Source organism: Dromaius novaehollandiae, chromosome 1 (assembly GCF_036370855.1).
Source record: "Dromaius novaehollandiae isolate bDroNov1 chromosome 1, bDroNov1.hap1, whole genome shotgun sequence".
Taxonomy (NCBI): domain Eukaryota; kingdom Metazoa; phylum Chordata; class Aves; order Casuariiformes; family Dromaiidae; genus Dromaius; species Dromaius novaehollandiae.
This window is the reverse complement of record NC_088098.1, coordinates 127,018,238-127,036,744: the sequence shown is the minus strand read 5'-3', so window position 1 is coordinate 127,036,744 and position 18,507 is coordinate 127,018,238. Positions and strand designations below refer to the sequence as shown.

General features: G+C 37.7%; 1 protein-coding gene across 1 annotated transcript in view; it reads right to left on the bottom strand.

Annotated features, from left to right (window-relative positions):
• The window catches only part of CFAP47 (cilia and flagella associated protein 47), a 386,437-nt gene that overhangs the window by 38,408 nt on the left and 329,522 nt on the right, over positions 1-18,507 (bottom strand). Inside the window, exons 59-61 of the mRNA XM_064505814.1 lie at positions 13,700-13,859; positions 12,912-13,006; positions 5,090-5,251 (exon numbers count right to left, since the gene is read on the bottom strand). Of these exons, the coding sequence (XP_064361884.1) occupies positions 5,090-5,251; positions 12,912-13,006; positions 13,700-13,859 (417 nt within the window). The remainder of the gene's footprint in view (positions 1-5,089; positions 5,252-12,911; positions 13,007-13,699; positions 13,860-18,507) is intronic.

The window sequence follows — 18,507 nt, the reverse complement described above, 5'->3', positions numbered from 1 at the left end:
GAGATGTTGTGCTGGGTTGGCTGATCAGTTCTTTTGGTCTTTTCCTTCTCCTGGGTGCACATCATACTGAAAAGTAACATTAGGAAGAATTGAATTCCTTCTGATTTTGTTTTAGAGTTATTGTGTGAAGGTGAATAAATAACTTCAGATTAGTTTATAACTGATCTGGTTTCCTGTAAGTGCTGAATATTTTAACTGAGCATGATTTTGCATAGGTGTTAGAAACTAATTTTAATTTGCATAATGATGATTTGCAGAGTATAACATTTTACAAAATGGTAAGGAGCAGAAATGCTGAGTGACTGTCCTGTAAACAGAAACATAAGCACTGATTTGTGCTCACAAATTCTGTTTGCTCGTAATTCAAGAGCTCCTTTTCAGCATTTGTTATTATTATTCTAGCTAGAATACAGAGGAGGGACATGTTGCTACCTGTGAGACAAAAATTATGCGAAGTTGTTTGTTTGTCACTTGACTGTCCTACTGTCATGGATATTGCTTTAGAAAGTTAAGATCAAGCGGTAACCTGCATCATCATTGAATAAATAAAGTCCTATTTGAAGTTTTTCATCAGAATGCCTGTGCACATTGCAGTTCAGGGAAAGGAAACAGCATAATCCTAGTGTTCTATATACCTTGTTTCTAATGCACAACAACAGGCCATTTAAAAATCTCTGTTGGTTTACCATGTAAAGATAATTTACAATATGGAATTGCTTGATCAGTCTGGTACTTCATGTACCATTAAAACTGTGACTATCCACCAGATCTACTGTAATTATTTAATTTTCATGCAAGGAATCCTTTATAGTGCTTTATTTTTCATCTTGTCAACTAAGTGCTACCATAAGAATTTAAGCAGGTGAGATTAGTCTCTTCCTCCAGAAAGAAAAAAAAAAAATCAAGTTGCTCCCATGTTTCACTCATAAAGAAACATGAAGGCAATTGTAAAGTATGTAACTACTAAATTATGTAACTACTAAAATAATCTGTATGGGCTATCATTTATATTCTTTTGCTCTGTTCTTTGACTTCTGCTAGTTCCCTGTTTTCCAGCGTATGTTCAAACTTGGTACCCTTAACAAGGTAATTCATAACAGAGTAACTCTTCCTACCAACTGGTGGTTTGCCCCTTGTCAACACTTCCATTTTGCCATTGCTAACAGCTTTCACCAACTATTAATCCAAAACAAGAATTTCTTTGTTCTTTGTTCCACTCTGCTCCTCACAGAGTAAAAAAAAGTCCATCTACAATCTCATTTATGAAGCTATAATTTTCCTATTCTCAGATACCACTTGAAATATAATTCCACAGTGATTTTGACAATAGAGTTTAAGTTATATAGAGAGCCATCTCCATCATTATTATCCTCTTCATATTGTTTTCCATATTCACTCACCACACTTTATCAATAATTAGATTAAAATCTCTGTGGATGAGAGGTAGGTCTAGAAGAATATTTTATTTCCATCTATAGTGGCACTTTTATAACTCACACTGATAAGATTTCTTCAGTTTTGCCTGTTTTTACTGAACTCATTTCTTAAAGGTGAACCTCCTGATCCAGATCCATCATTTAGTGGAGTGGCATTTAGTGGAGTCCAAACCACTGGCTAACATGAGAACTTGCTGAGGGAGGGAAGAGGTTTTAGCATGTGTTTGGAGGTGTTCTTTTTCTTCCCTACTATTCTCCTTGCTTCACAACATTCATTAATGCCTCAAAGAGGCATTTTAATGGGGTTAAAAAAACAGAGGATTTCCATATATTCTGATGAGTTTCAGTACTTCAAGAATTTATGAATGTTAGATAATTGCCATAAAATTATATAAAATGGGGGTGAGGAGTTGTTGTTTTTGTCAGTGGTGAAACAAAGGGTATGGATACACTGTGCATCAATCACTGTGATCACTGTATGCCAATGTACCTTATGGATTAGCATTAACTGTAAAATGTTATTTAACTACTATGTGCAATTGAACTGTTCATCTGTTTAGTCACAGATCAGCATAGCTGTGAAAATTTCACACAACATAAAGATTGATTATGTGTGCTAACCTCAAGAGCCTGAACAGCACTGTTTCCCCAAAATAAAAATTCACATGAAGCTTTCCGAGAAATAAGAATCCAGTAGCAATGAATTAAGGCCAGCCTTTGGTCTGTGAGAAAAACTATGAATTAATCATGATTAGGGAATTTAATTACAAACACTCAACCCTTATCACTGGCTTATATAATAAACTGAAGCAAGTAAAAGGGACAGAGAGAGAATAGGAGTGATTATTGTATTTCGTCAAATCAGAAATACTCTCTGGCTGCATACTCCACATGCTCTCAACATGGTCAAGTTTGGTTGCTTAGAAACTCATGAATTGCAGTCAAATATAATTGATAATTTGTGACTCTGATGTTTTTCTTGCAATATTGTGGAAAATCAAACATTTCTATATTTTCTATTGAAAGTAAACTAAAAAGAGCTATTTTATTAGAGTTAAAAACAACCATCACACTTGTTTTGATGAATTGTCTTAAATTAGTTTAACTGAAAATAATATCTTTAGAGAGTAATATTTAAGAAAACATTTGAAAAACAAACATAAGATATTTTAGAGTAAAATACATATTGAATACAATTGAAAATTATTTTAAATGGTCCATATCATAATTATTATGCCCTAAACTCTAACTTTTTAATCTGTTGGATGTCTGAAACATTGCTGATTTCTGAACAACAAATTATGTCATCTTAGCTATACAGTATTTAGACTGTCCCTTCTTTTTTAAGAAATTATAACTTTTTGTTTCAAACAAAATCTTCTGAAATGGACCAAACTTAATCCTTTTAATGTAAAGGACATGCTTGAAGATTTTCACTTCCCAGGGGTTTATTCTTGCCCAAATAATTTAAGTACTGAAGCACAGTAGTAGTTCTTTAAATCCGATTTGCCAGTAATTATCATCATTTATCTTTGGATATAAAAACTGCTTACTACACATCACACACACTTTGATAAATCACCCTTTCAGAAGAGGAAAAAAAAATGAAAAACAGCTTGCCAAGCTGTTATCTTAGAGCTTTATACTTTTATTTACATTATTACCGGTAGGCTGCAGAATGCTCAGATAGGACCATTAAATTTGATTCCTAACAGTCACCAAATTCATCTAATAATGACATTACAATGTCATTGACAACCCTGAAAGCACCGAAGTTATAAATGATCTTAGTATCTATGGTGTCAAGTATTTCCTTACCAGATGCCTTGCCTGAAAAAATGCAATGTCCCAAATCAGTGTCTTGCAGTATGTGCAGAAGCCAGTGTTAATAAACATGAAATATCATTCCCATGAATAAAACAAGCACTACACATCAAAGATCTGCAAGTCTTTCAAAATGCTGTCTCAATTGGCTGAATGCATGTTACTCCTGTCAATTCTGATGCCACTGTTTTGGAGGGAAATAGCTCAGGTATGTTTAAGATGGCCTATTCATATGTGACAGCTTAATAAACTGCTAAGCCAGGTATTCCACAGTAATAAAAATGGTAGCATGTATTTTGATACAAAGCTGTTCTTGCAAGGCCAAATAAAATTGCATGATAATATTTACAGTTCTCCAAAGGGGCAAGAACGTACATTGAGCACTTCACACACCTTTTTTATTTTACTAGCCTGATCACTGTTACTTTGTATTATGGGGATATAAAACAACAATATGCCCAGACATGTTAACTTTGACACCGTAATATGAGAAAATATATAGATTAGCTAAGTAATTACATAGATCAGCAAGTATATTCCATGCAGGCTCTTACTGACAGTTTAACCTCAGATCCTATTCTGTTTTTAAAAGTATTAAAAAAATTCCATTAGAAGAGCTGGACAGCGATCGCAGACACGAGACCATGCTGGTCAGTGGGGGTGCGGAGAGGGAGGATGCATAAAAATCAGCCCCCTAGGAAGGATGGAATGCATCTTGATTTACAATTCACAAAGTTGCAGTATGAACTACCGCACAGTTATTTGGCACAGGAGTTTCTGGAGCACAGCATTGCTGTAAAGCATCTGGCATGCCAGATTCTGAAGCTGACTCAGGTGGCAAAAATAAGACACAAAAGCCTAGTTTATGTGGCTCTTGGACTGAATGTCTAAGTAACGGACTGCAATCAGAGCAACTTCTGCAGATGCATTTGTCACCACCTTACAGTGCATTATATCCTCGAGAAAGTTGGAGCACTGGTGAAATATCCCTTCCCTTCATTTAAAGCTATGTTAAATACACATTAGGATGTCTCATGTCATGCATCATAATTTTAAAAATGGTATGTTTTTACCAGGTAGGATGACTTTACACCCCCAATCAAATGTGGGTTAAATTTGGGGGGTACAATCATTTGGGAAGATAAAATTCTAACGTTGCATAATTTGCTGTAGTAACTATGCCTGTTAACAAACATCTATTAACAGATGTAACAGGCATTCAGCAGTAGCAAGCACTCTTTTCTTACTACTTACACCTTGCACCATTCTCTTTCAAGAAGAGGTACAATATGAAAAGCTGGTGTATCTCTGAATAAATTGATTTTCACTGTGTCCTCAGCTGATTAACACTAAATGGAAGCTATCTTTCTATAAAGCTTTATTGCTCCTTTCAAACAAGGCCTTCTTCAATCCATTTTGCTGCAGATATTGGCCTGTTAGTGGAATGCATCTTACAAATAGGGACAACCTGCAAATAAATATTTCCTTGCAATGCTTACACAGACATATTTTTGCTAACTTCAGACTTTGTACAGGCTATTCTCTTTTAAAGGAGAAATGGTATGTGTTCCAGCCTCACAGCCAAGACAGATGGGAAAAAAAAAAAAAAAAAAAAAAAAAAAAAAGGGTTTTAAGTAACTCCAGATATACTATTATGTGAAATTTCCATATTTGCAACAGGATAGAAATATGGGCTGAGAGAAGGATTTTTGTAGCAGTATTTTTCTAAACCTCATCTATTGTCAAGCTAGAGCTACATTTGATAAAGTACCTGTACCATATTTGCAATGTTACTGAAACAGTATGATATCCAGGCTATTTGCTCTTACCATCGGTGACTTGAACTTCATCTTGGATGTTGGCTGGCTTATTTGTATCAAGCACTGCAGAATTTCTTGCAGCAGGCATAGCAGTTGCTCCAGGAGCTACACCAGTCAGCAGCACTTCCACTCTTTTTTCTACTCTATGCCTGGCTTGACAGCGTACAACAGCTACAGAAAAGCAAAAATCCATTCTGTATAAATGTTGGCAGCATCTTAAGTTTAATGAACTAGCAAAACATAGAAGTGAAGTGGTCTTAAAGAAGGATGGAATTCTAAATAAGGGCCAAAGCGACTAAAAGATTTTTCTCAACTCACAGTTTCCATTGCTCATTCTATAGGTGAGGTAGTGGAAAATACTGTTAAGAAAAAAAAAGTCTTCTCCTACTGTTGGTTCCCAATACCACTTGCAAATTTCTCCATTTTTTGTAATCATGAAATGTATATCTTTATTTTAGTTCATTTGCAAATAGAAATTATAGTATAGTTTGATATGTATCAGTGAGAAAGGCAGACTGAAATAGTAACAAAGAAATGAAAGAACTTAAAAGTTAAATGAAAGAAATGACAGCTAAAATTGGGGGAAAATACTAAGTTACTCTTTGATTTATTAATGTAAGAATAATTTTCTTCAAAATTCAGATCTTATAGAACCATGCTAGAATAAAAAGTATTCTGACCTGAGTTTCTCTTTGAAGCACAACAGAGCTTTTTTCAATTCAGTTAGTGATTTTAATTTGCTTCTTCTAAAATATATCCTTTTTCATTAAAAGGTAGTTGGGTTTTTTTGCCTATACACTAGATTGTATACAGCCTACTTCAATAGCTATTGTTTGTGGTTCTTTCAGTAGTTGTTGGCAAGGAAAGAAGAGAAGATTATATTCAGGAACTGAAAGGAAAATACGTTTTCCCAAACAAAAGACTTAGAATTTTCCAGCAGTATTGAAATCATCTTGAAAAAGAGGAGCTGATTATATTCTTCTCTGTTTCAAGGTCTAAGTATTATTTTCCTCAAAATTATGCCTCTGAAACCACAAAATTATTTGTTCTATTATTAAAAAGCTAGATATTTTTTCTGTCCACAAGGCGGTAAGTAATGACTCATAATCACAGACATTTAAGTAAGGAGGAACAAGTTCAGAACTTCTAATTTGAATTTCTATCTAAAATAGCCAACAAAATTATATGCAATGATTCTTTACAAATTAACTCTGAACTTGGTATCAAGATTTAATGATAAATAGTCCAGATCCATTTCTTAGTAAGTTATTATGTTCAGTGTCTAGAAAAAGAGCAATGAAACACTCACTTCTATACCATACTTATTTAAGCTTCAACTTTTAGTTCTAAAACTTGTTTCACTACCGTTAGTTTTGAAAGTAGATTGTATATCATGATCAAGTCACTCCATCGCTTTTTCTTAAAACAAAAAAACAGACCTTTTTTAATTTGTCTTTTCCTATTTGATAGGTTTTAAGTAATTCCTATAGCTCTTTTCTAAACATTTACATGAAAAGAGCTACATGAATAATTAAAAATGCATCTTTTTTCCCAGATGCATGGCCTTACATTTAACAGTAAAATGCACATTATCTGTATCACCCCAGCTTATCAAGTATTTCAGATCACTCTGTACACATACTATGTCTTCATCAGTTTCTATTCCACAGCTCATCTTACTATCAGAAGTCATCCTAATTTTTTTTCTAAAAGACTGAGTAATATTTACGGATAAAAATCAGAACTCTGTGGGATTTGAGTGGACAAGTCCCTGAGCAACTTGATCTAATTAGATCTGCTTTGAGCAGGGTGTTGGATTAGATGACCTCAAGCAGTCCCTTCCAATCCAAATTATTCTATGACTCCACAAGAAAAAAAAAATATTCTAGATGATTCTCCATTTGTAATTACTTCTATAAGCTAGCCAAGTTTTAATCTATTTAAAATGTACTACACGGGTTGTGACCACTGATCATTTTAATTGGTCTCATGAGATACTAAGCCAAGTGACTTCCAGACGTTTAAGTATATTAAGATGCAAATAAGAATGACACCAAAGATGAACTGCCTAATACACTAGCAAAACAGCTTTGGTTTTTGACATAACAGCTTGTAGCCTCCAGGCAATTTCAATAAATGAAAATAAATACATTAAAAGAAATGATGATACAATTTTGATCATTATTAAAAACAACAATTTAAAAACAAAGTAGATTTCTTGTAAATTACTTGCTCTGGACTCCAGTCTTACAACTGTGATTTTTAAAAAGTCCATTTATAATGGAGAACCAATGAGAACCAAGACATGAATGGAATCTGTTTCATAAATATTCTCGCATGTAGGTATATTAGTTTTCCAGCTCATTTTTCAACAAAAGACCTGGTACTTCCTTAGGAAAAAAAAAAAAAAAAAAAAAGAACAACCTCTAATATGGACATGATGGTGATGGCCTTGAATGCATAAGAGATAGGCATTCAAAATGAATGCAATGCTCCCTGTACGCATTATAAACATTTACTGAAAGTAAACTAGGGGATAATGGAATTAGTCATAAATATCCTACAGTTTAAATTCATTATTTTGAAGAAGCATTTTGGAATTTAAAATTACTTCAGATGGGACATTACTTAAGTTTCTGTCCATATACAGCAGTAATGTCACTTGAGCAATTTACGAATGCTATCAGTTCAAATTCATACCCACTCTACCTAATGAAAACAACGGCTGATGAAAGAGAGATTTATCTCAAAGTCTGCCAATGGTGAATTACACCACAGCTTTAAAATAAGAACACAAACCTTCCCATCAATATACATAGTTTTAACGCTAATGAGACTCGTTAAAACTGCCATTTTGGGCAACAGTAGATCGCATGATAATATTCTGCTTCATTTCTTTAATGTATTAAAGTGGAAATTAAGTAGATGAAAGGTCTAATTAATATCACATCATTGGCATTTGTCTGCAAGTAAAAGGTTCTTAAGCAAATTAAATTAATGACAGTAAAAATATCTTTTTCTAGAGCTCCATTTTCCAGAAGTCAGTCCAGTACTTTAACCTATTTATTGTAAGAGGGTATTATATTCACTCATCAAAAGACAAGTTGGTATAAAATTGTCCATCATTTACACCTCAGTCTGTAGTTTCAAGCTTTTAGTTTTAAAAAGCTGTTCATAATTTCTATGAAGCACAACTCTGGGATTATATTATGCACCAAGTCTATGAACAAAATAAGCAACAACAAAAATCCTATGAATGTCAGTCATCATGTAGTGCAACTTCTTAGTTACAAATGGAAAATTAAATGTTATTCACACTCTTCTGCAGTCTGCTTTTGGTTAAGGAGCAAAATCCAAGGCTGAGCAAAACAGTGGACTTCTTCTCCAATATATGTATGTATGGGAAAATGCAGTGAGTTTTTAACTACTTTCCAGCAGCAGCCCAAGGAGTCTTTGTTAGCCTGGTTAGTGAGAGCATGGGATGCATGTGCTGGCTCGCTTATTCTTGTAAGAATGGAGCTGAATTTAATGAGCCCCTTATCAACTGATGCCCAATTACAGTATTATCTTACCCAATTAACTTCTGCATGGGATGGGGCAGGAAATGTTATTGTGGCTCCAACATTATATCAATGGTTGTGCGCCGCTGTGGTAGGTGCTTACCCGTCCACAGGTGAGTTAGCCACTACAGTGGGGGCTTTGGTAAATAACATACGGAATTTTGCACTTGTTGGTAAACCGGATACTAAGCAAGTGAGAGCAGTTCGGAATTCCAAGGCAAGAAGATTGGCAGGGACTACTAAATTGAGCAGAAAGCTAACGAGGTGACAGATGTGGACTGATTTGCTGCAGGTAGGGGTATTACATGAAGAGATAAATGGTCTTTCTACTGCTGACTTATTTAAGCAGCAGTTACCTGCTAATCAGCAATATCAGACATAGCTTACTGCTCTAGCCACAGTGCGGAAATTGCCAGCCAAAAGACAATGAGGGGGAGGCGGGTCCCATGCAATATGAGCATCCGTTGTGGCCTGGCATCCAGGGGACCAACACCCTTATGTACCCCTGCAAATTCGCTGGTGCTCTGGAGGAGAAATTGCTGTGCTTGCGTTAGTAGATACTGGGGCAGAAGTTACCATACTACATAGTGCGGTAGCTCCGGGGAGGCCACTATCCTTATATGTGGGTTGGAAGGATTGGCCACCCCAGTGGTACAGGCAGTAGTTACGTTAACAATCAGTCAAAAAAAAAAAATTAATTACCCTGGTTTTATTAGCACCGATTCGTGTGTACCTCTTGGGGATTGATTCGTTACTGGTCAGAGATATTCAGACCCTACAGCAGCAGGAGTGGGCTGCAAACCCTGAGAAGGTACAAGGGCTGGACATCAGTGTGCAATTCTTAGGCATAGTCTGGAGGCGGCAGACTTTCAACAATAATACCCTGTTGTCACTGCTGTAAAACAACTACAAGCTTTTGGGGGCCTTTTGGGGTTCTGGCGGACCTTTATACCCCACTTAGCATATTAAATGCGGCCACCACAGCGTTTGACCAAAAAAAGGGGTAGCCAGTGGCAATGGACTAAAGAGCAGCAGCAAGCCTGTGACCTGTGCAAGGAGGTGGTGGTCCAACATTCCAAGCTATTCACTCCATACGAGGGACAACCTTTCCAGATAGAGGTAACAGTTATGGGGGATATGATGTCTTGGGGGTTGTGGCAGCAATGTGCCCACACGAGATGGGAACCTATAGGTTTCTGGTCCTGCTCCCTGCAAGGGGCCACAGCAAATTACACACCTCTGGAAAAACAGCTTTTGGCTGTGGTGAGGGCTTTGCAGGATACCGAAGGAGTTACAGGACGTGACCCGGTGACTGTACACACCCCCATCTCCATTCAGGCATGGGTGATGGATGATGCAGTCAGGGCCCATGTGGGGGTGGCCCAAGCTGCAACTCAGTGGAAATGGAAACACTGTCTACAAGGGGGGAAAAAGAATATGAGTACCCCACATACCTTGGGGTACCTTGGGGTACCTTAACCTTGTTAAGGGAAGTACCTTTTGAGCAAATGCCTCTATTGTCTGAGCCAGAGGGGCTGCCCCCCTGCCCTTGCTCCCCCAATAGACCCATTACCTGTCCAAGAGGCCCCTCCTTTCGGGACGTTATCTCCTGAGCAAGTACAAGCCAAACTGACCCTAGCAATCCCTGCTTGGATACCTGTAATGGAAAGGGGGGGGATTGCCCCCTGCATACTCACCTCTGGGGAGGTAGAATTCTATACATCTGAGCAACTTATGATTACTGAACAAAGAGTTATAAGCTTACATTTAAAACTTGACTGCCCTTCACAGTGTGTATGGCTGTTTACACCTCTGATACCTGTTAAAATAGCCCCACTCTTATTGACCTCTTCTGAAGATTTAGCTTTCCAGATATCCATATCCATACCAGTGGATGTCTCACAGGGAGCACCCATACTGCAAGGAATCCTGATCCACACTGCTGGAGTGCCCCAAATTCAGCAAACACCCTCAATACACTCTTTGGCCAGTGTGTGGGTACTAACTCCTCAAAAGAAAAAACAGCTTGGCACTGTTTTAGCAGATGGTCCAGGACCCACTGCTATAGTTCTTCCTGATGGCAATACCATGCCTTTCTATCTTCCCATCAACAGGTTATCAGGCTGGCATCTGTAAGTTGCCGTTGGAATGTTGCCTCTTGCGACCACGACAGATGCTATTGATCTACAAGACCATCCAGCTTCCCATGTAAATACATGGATCTGGCTTGCACAAAGATCAGCTAACCTCTCTACTTTTTGTGTTGCAGGCGGACGATCAGTGGATGATGTCTTAACTACGTTACATAGGTGTACCAGCTCCACTCATGGTATTGTAGAGTTATACAAAAAAAAAAGATATTTCTGTTACTCCCATGAATTTATATGATTTGAGCATTGTTTCCCAAAAGCTGACACCTTGGACTTACTCTTTTCATATAGCTAATATATCTAAAGCAGATACTTGCTTTTGCTTTGTAAATGCTGCCTCTGTTCTGCAGAATGTAACTGATATGCAGTTAATTTATAATGACACTATGGAATATTACCTATGCATCTGCTCACCTTATACTACCATTAGGATGGTTCCTTCCGTGTGGCACTACAGCATATACATATGTGCCGGCCAACGCCACAGGTGGCCTATGCACTGTAGGTCGTGTTACTTTAAGCATTCCTCCCTTTATGATGGAGCGGCAGAGGACCCTGTGGCATATCCTAAGACGCTGCTTGTAATTGCCATATAAGTTTATTTTCTCATGCAGAAGGTCTAGGCCTATTGTTGAGCCTAGCTGGGATCCCGGGGGTGGTGGCACATAATTGTAAACAGTTAAAGCATGTTACCTGTGCTTTGGCTCAAAGCTTAAATTGGACATCTAGAGCCATTGCCTCTTTAAATAGGGAGTTGGGAGCAGTATAGCAAGGAACACTGCAAAACCACCTAGGGATCGACTGCCTCCTACTGCGAGATAACCACAGACATCGTGACTTCGCCAAGATGTGCTGTTTCAACATCACCGATGAATCAGCATCTATTGAGAATATCAGCCACCTCATACAAGGAGGACTCTTGTTTATCTCTTGCTTTGTATTATGTTTTGTTTTTATTTCATTACTTTGTAAACTCCCTTGCCATCATACCCCATGCCCTTCTGAGGACTGGGACAGCCTGTAGCTAGCTTTCCATCGCGGGGGTGGAGTGTATGGGAAAGTGTGGAAGAATGTCGAGGAGATAGATGATGGAAGCTAGCCAGACCGTTCTGTGGGAAAAGGAGCATCAACAGGGCATGTTGACCCATAGTCATGTAGTTGAGCCTGTGCCAGGGTGGCGCTGCACCTGGGCTTTGAATCGAGAATAATAATGAGCTCAACATGCTCACTGCGCATGTGTATAGTACATAGAAACTTCATCTAGTGCCCCCCGCCGGTGTTCCTCACCCTGGACTGACACTCAGTGGTGCCAGGGATCTCCCGCTCCATCATCGCCTTGATCAGGAAAACGCCAGGGAACCCCCGTTCAGATGCAGAGGTAATAAATGCTCCATATCGACCATCGTATGCCTTGTGTTTGTGTATCCGTCCCTGCTGGGAGTCCAGGCGGTGCCCCCGCCTCACTCTTACAATGTACCACATAAACAATCTGAAAGAGTGTTCTGGGCACTTAAATAGAAATCCAGACTTGCATCGGTATTTCGTTTGATTTACTTTCAATTTTTACTTTACTTTCTGTAATTTAGCATTAACTGGGACACAGAAGTGCATATGCTTTGAGACTTCTAACCGCTCCTGTCTCCTTTTATCCACAATAAGAACAAAATAACAGATCTAGATTTGCTTTGTAGGTTAGAAAAGAGGATTTTAATCCCAAAAGCCCCATAAAATATAAGTAGCTACTTTCTTTCAGAAACAGGAGAAGTTTTGCATTAGTCTGATTTGGTGAAGGCACCTTATATACTACCAACTAGGGATTCATGTTTGTAGAATATAGAAAGTTGCAGACAAAGTGACCTGGGAAAACAGTATAAGTCATGCAACCAGCTTAGTGCTTCACCCCATGCTTTCTGAACATCCTCTCAGTTGGTATTAAAAATATCAAGTCATCTATTTCATCACTTTTCCCTACCCTATCTTCCTTTAAAATCTAATAAGTGATTTAATCTTTTTTAAGACTGCAGCAAAGTATTACTGCAAATTCTTGTGAACAAGCAGGAGACAATGCAAATAACTAATTTTTTTAAATTTACTGTTCATGTTTTTTCAATAATTACCTACCTGAATCTAATTTCTGTTGTGGTGCTTCAGGTATTCCATGAACTGGGTAGATCCAACGTATTCCCCGAATTCCCCCATTCTCTGCCACAGTAATACTGTTTGGAAAATAAATGAAGCATATCATCATGATAGAGAGCTGAGAAATTTTTTTGCAAAGTAATCTAGACTTAAGAATTGTTGGTGGGGTAAGCCTCCATTTTATTGTATTCTTTAATGCTAAACACATCTAAGCAAAATATGAAATAAAATCCAAAAGCAGAGCAGCAGTCATTTACATCCATTTAGTTCAGAGTCTTCCATATCATTCTGTTAGGATATGAGAACATTTGGTCTGATCTGCTCTTTTTCATGGCATGTTCAAGCTGAAAACAAGTTCATTTATATGCAGGTGATGTTAGAGCAAATGTTGCATCAGAATAAAGTCAAATACATATTTGTAATAGATTACATAAGCATATCTATAAGAGAAACAATAAATAATTATTAGCCTAAAAATACTGAAAAATTAGAGGCATCTAAGTGTTCTTCATTTGCACTATATCCGTAACTGCATTGGCAGCTAATACTTTCATTTTCCTTACTCAAAAACAGAAAAGGTAGGTATTGAAATAGATAGAATTCTCCACTTTAAACCTGCATTCTTTTTAGGGTACATTAAAAACTCATATATTTGTCCTCAAAATCAGACATGTGACTCCACTTGGGAGCTACAAATATCTGAAGGGCAATATGACAACAGGTGTGAGCATCCTCAACTACTGTTTTATTCTCCTATGAGGATAAGTTACCTCTTCAAGTCTTTATTTAATTCAGCAGAATCATCATAAGGCCAGTTTTCACCATTCTCCCTCATTACATGAATTACCACCACAGCTTCATACATCTTCATTGTATCCGGTACAAATAACACTGGAACATCCAGTTTTCCTTTTGGAGCTACTGTGATTCCTGTAAGATAGAACAGACTGTCATGGTATTTTGGAGGTTTTGAAAATTAATTTAAATCATATTATTTGTATATTTCCCTTTTTATTTTTGGTACAGTATTTAACATTTTATATAGTCAAACCTCATTTTACTGCAGCATGTGGCCTGTCTTCCTGTAATGAGGTATTTCTTGATTCAAAGTTCTGAAGACAGGAGTTTACATGAAGTGTTGTTTGGTATTAAAAAAAGAAGCAAAGCAAAACAAAACCAAAAACGCTTTTAGAATTATATCTATTGAGAGATTCTTGAAATGAGACCCAAAGATATTTTGAAGGCACAAAACCAAATGAAGAAGATTAAGTGAACTTCCCACCTTTACTATTCAGAGATCACATGTATTATGCATAAATCAATCCCATGATTTTCTGGGGACTAAGTTACAACTTTTGAACATTGTTCGCTTGCAACATAAGAAAGTAATGCTGCACAAAAAAGGCCAATCCAAAACCAGTACTTCATGTTAAAGGAAGAGATATCTGAAATACATTTGAAAGAACCTGTATTATTATTACTCCAGCCATGTCTGTTCTGCATCATTTCTCACCTGATGGACTTCACTCTTGAAAATCTCTCCCCCTCTCTCTATATATCCTCTGCCTTGTCTATAATTAAGGTAGCCTGATACATTACATTACAAGTGCCTTTTTCCAATGGCTTGCCAGATTGCCAAGTGTCAGAACATCTATCTCAGGGTATGGCCCAGCCATTTCAGAAATAAAGTCATGAAAAAATTACAAAAACTAGAACAAGCAGATCCTACAGTCTTTTCACTACCAAACTCCCTGCTTTGAAAAAGATTCTTGGAATTCAGTGGAACGGATACTTTGGGACTAAGGTGCAGCTTTAATTCTATCTGCAAAAATAGTCTTAGTTATGAGTATCTACTTGACTATGTGTTCTACATTACATTCTATATTTTTATGATAATATTTCTCACTCGCTACAATGCATACACGCTAATACAGGTCTACATGTATCATTCTGTCAGAATGACTGAACCTGCTCAAGTCAGTATGGATGTTCAAGTGCTCTCCCTGTGATTGCTTCTCCTGACAACCATAGGATGCTGTGTGCTCAAAATGTCAGCAGGGAAGCTCTATATTGTGCTCCAAATGTTAACCTTCCTACAGCCTAGGCGGCTTGAAGGTGGAGACCTTAACACTGAGAGCTGTGGCAAAGTGGGTGATAAGAAAATTGTAATGCAGTCTTGGGAAGGACAAAACATAAAAAAGACATGGATGTACACGAGTTTGGAAATGAAGGTGGACATGCAGGGAGACAGACTGAAATGATGACAGACAGGAATGGTCAGAAGCAAATGAGATCAAGTAAGCCATAGGAGGGTGGGAGGGAAGGATTTGAAAGACTACTCTCCAAAACGCAGAACCAAAGTCAGTTCCCCTCATTTGCACCAATTCTCTGCTAGTAATTAATTACAAAGCCTACTAGTAAAATGGACAGGCACAAAACCAAAAACAAAATAAGCAGCATGGGGAGTTGCTGAGACCCCCCCTTTTGAGGGGAGGAGATGAGAAGCATAAAGCACCAACAATGACCAAGATAGAGAAGAAAGAAGACAAGCCCACTTCAGTTCCAGCTTCTCCCATCAGAGAGCTCTCAAGCCTGACTACTTGACCTCCATGACTAAGAAACATCAAGGACCACTAGTGTTAATTATATCACATCACCTTCATGGTATTGTATACTTATAGCTTATTTAGGATATGATTATTTAGGACTAACAGTCTTCTATGTGTACAGATAATGATTAAAAATGTGTAAGAACTAATCATAAGCATGAAGTGTGTTGTTAATGATTGAATCCAGTAAAGTTTCATTTTATAGTTTAAAACTGGCCTCATTTACCAGTCCCCTACACATTCCCATCATAGTGATCTCTAACTCCCTACCAGTATATTTATGTATATATAACTGTACACACACTGTGTGTGTGTGTGTGTGTGTGTGTTCGTATAGTTACATAAATACATACATCAGCTACATACACACATACATCTATTCAGTTGCAGTATCGGACAGGTCTATATCTGTGGTTTCTAGCCATTCCTTTCTTGGTAATTTTCTCTCTTTTCTTCCTTCAAGTTGCTTGTGGTTGGCTGCCCCTCAAGCTGCTAAAGGGTTGTGCAGGACAGAGGAAGCACCAGCTCCCAGCTCCCTTCCTCAAAAGTGCGAAAGCAGCTTTAGCTTGCTACAAACCACCTTGTGTTCTTTAAAAGCCATTATCCCTGCCTTTCCTTATGTGTGTAGAAAAACGCCTTCTCAGCTCTTTCAGAAATACTACACCTACTAACTCAGCAGACAATAATATATATGTGGGCAATTTTAGTACAGATCAACATGACTGCTCACGCTGGTCCTGTTTGCCTGTGGACCTCATGCTAGGGATACCAGGACTGTCTGCTCTCTCCATGACCTCTATAGTGATGCCTATACACTGCAAATGACAAATTGCTGCTACATCAGCATCTTACTAATTACAAAATATCCAAATAGCTGTTCAATCTATTTTTTGGTCTCTATTGTTTTGCCACAATAATATAAATCTGGACGATCTGCAACTTAAAAAAAAAAGCTATAAATTAGAATAAGGTTTTATTAATATCATTTAAAAGTATTTTAACATTTGAAAAACAGAATAAACTGTTAACTAATACTTTGTTACAGTACATATGCATTGCATATACTGTTTGAACAGTAGCTTAATTTTGCCTGTTACAAAACATAGTATTTTCTTAAAAACAAATTTTACTACAGAGCCCATATGATAGCATTCTGGGTCATTCTGCATTCATTGGTCATTAAACGTCATGGAAAGACTGATTTTATATCGCTGCAGAAAGAGAATATGCTGACATTTTTTAGTAAAAATTCTTATTAGAAACTGCTCATAATGACAGTAATTTTTATATTACTGGGCTTGCTTACAGCTGTCCACTAACCAACCGATCATTAACTGCTAGTAAAGATTTGTTTCCTTATGATTTTGCCTAGCTAATAAGACAGATGAAATAGGCTTAATTGCAAAAACCTTACACTGCTTCATGCCATTCCCCTTTAGAGAATGAGGGCCAGCAACTGCATATTAAACAACTGATCCCCTATGTTCATGTAAGTATTTATACTGCAACGAGTATCCACAAACTTTTCATGAGAAATCCATAGCAATGCACTTTTCAGAATAAAGCAGCATCATGCTCAGTAATAAGCTTTGGGCCAGATTTTGGTAATACCTTATTTCTATTTGATGCTACAGGCAAGAGTGATAGTTATCAGCAGAAGCTCAGCTGACCCTTTAAAAGACTGGAACCATCTAACTCAAACCAAGAGTTGCAATTAGAGTCAGCTGCCTTACAGAGAAGCACACAGAGATCTCTCTGCCCCCTCATTTTTTTATTAGGTAACTTGTTTTTTAAGCCTTGCCTTTAGGCTTTCCAAAGGGCAGGGGAGAATACTTGAGTAGTCCTTGGGCAGAGTCCTTGGGCATTGTATCCTTTGAAACTTGAGGCTAAAACTCCAAACTAAACTAGGTAATGAAATAAAAATGAGTGTATTTAAAATTCTCTCCCTCATTTCTACTGGGCACTGTACTGTGGACCAGTTCTGTGTAATTTCTATATCAGCCCTAGAGAGTATCGTACCGTGTGAGCCAAACTTAGTTGAAGTAATGAAGCTGTGGGTCACTGTAACCAAGATTTTATTTGGAAGAAATATAGATGGGGGAAAACACACTTGTTGCTTCTAGAGTAGCTCAGGAAAATATTTAAAAGCAAGGGTCCCAGGCAGTCTGACACCCTGATCAAATTGTGATGACAATGAGCAAAATATCCTGCAATATCTTTGAAAAGAATCAGCATCTTCTCATTGAACCTCAGCCTAAGCCATATATCTTTCATATTGCTGAGGTATTTTGATGACAGGTTTGCTTTGTGCAGAAAGGCTGTCTCCCTCATGCATTGCTGCAAAGTCTGTAGCACCTCAGAGTGCCCTCCCATTGAGTCTACCCAGAAGCGCAGCACTCAGTTCAGATTCCACTAATTGAAAAAGAGAGGAGGCAGAGCTCGCCACGCCTCGCAGAGTCTGACAGGGAAACATTTAGAGTGATTTTTTCTTTTGATAGTTTCCCCATTAAAATTATCAGTGTAGAATAATGTCAGTTAAAACCACAGATGGTTCTGCTAAAATTAGCACTGGCCATAAATGCCAACTCAATATATTCAGCTCTGTTTTTCTACCGTTATCCTCAGAATCTGCAAAGGGCAAGCTCCAGAATATTCATATACAGTAGCTACCACTGCAAAAGGCTTGCTAATTCTTTCTGAAGGAACTCATCCAGCAAAGGAGGATTGATATCAGGCAGTAGAGAGAGAGATATTGCCAGCAATCCAGTAAGCAACTGAAATACATAACGAAAATTACGTCTAGGTATTCTTCATTTATTTTCACCTGCTAGAAAAGCCAAGCCTGGCTTACACATGAAGACTAAGATTTTTTATAGTGGCTCTTCCAAGGTGACTGTTTTAGTGCTAAATTCCAAGAGTTGAATAAAGTATGCACAGCATTTCTGCCTCAGTTCTTATTAAGGGAGGGT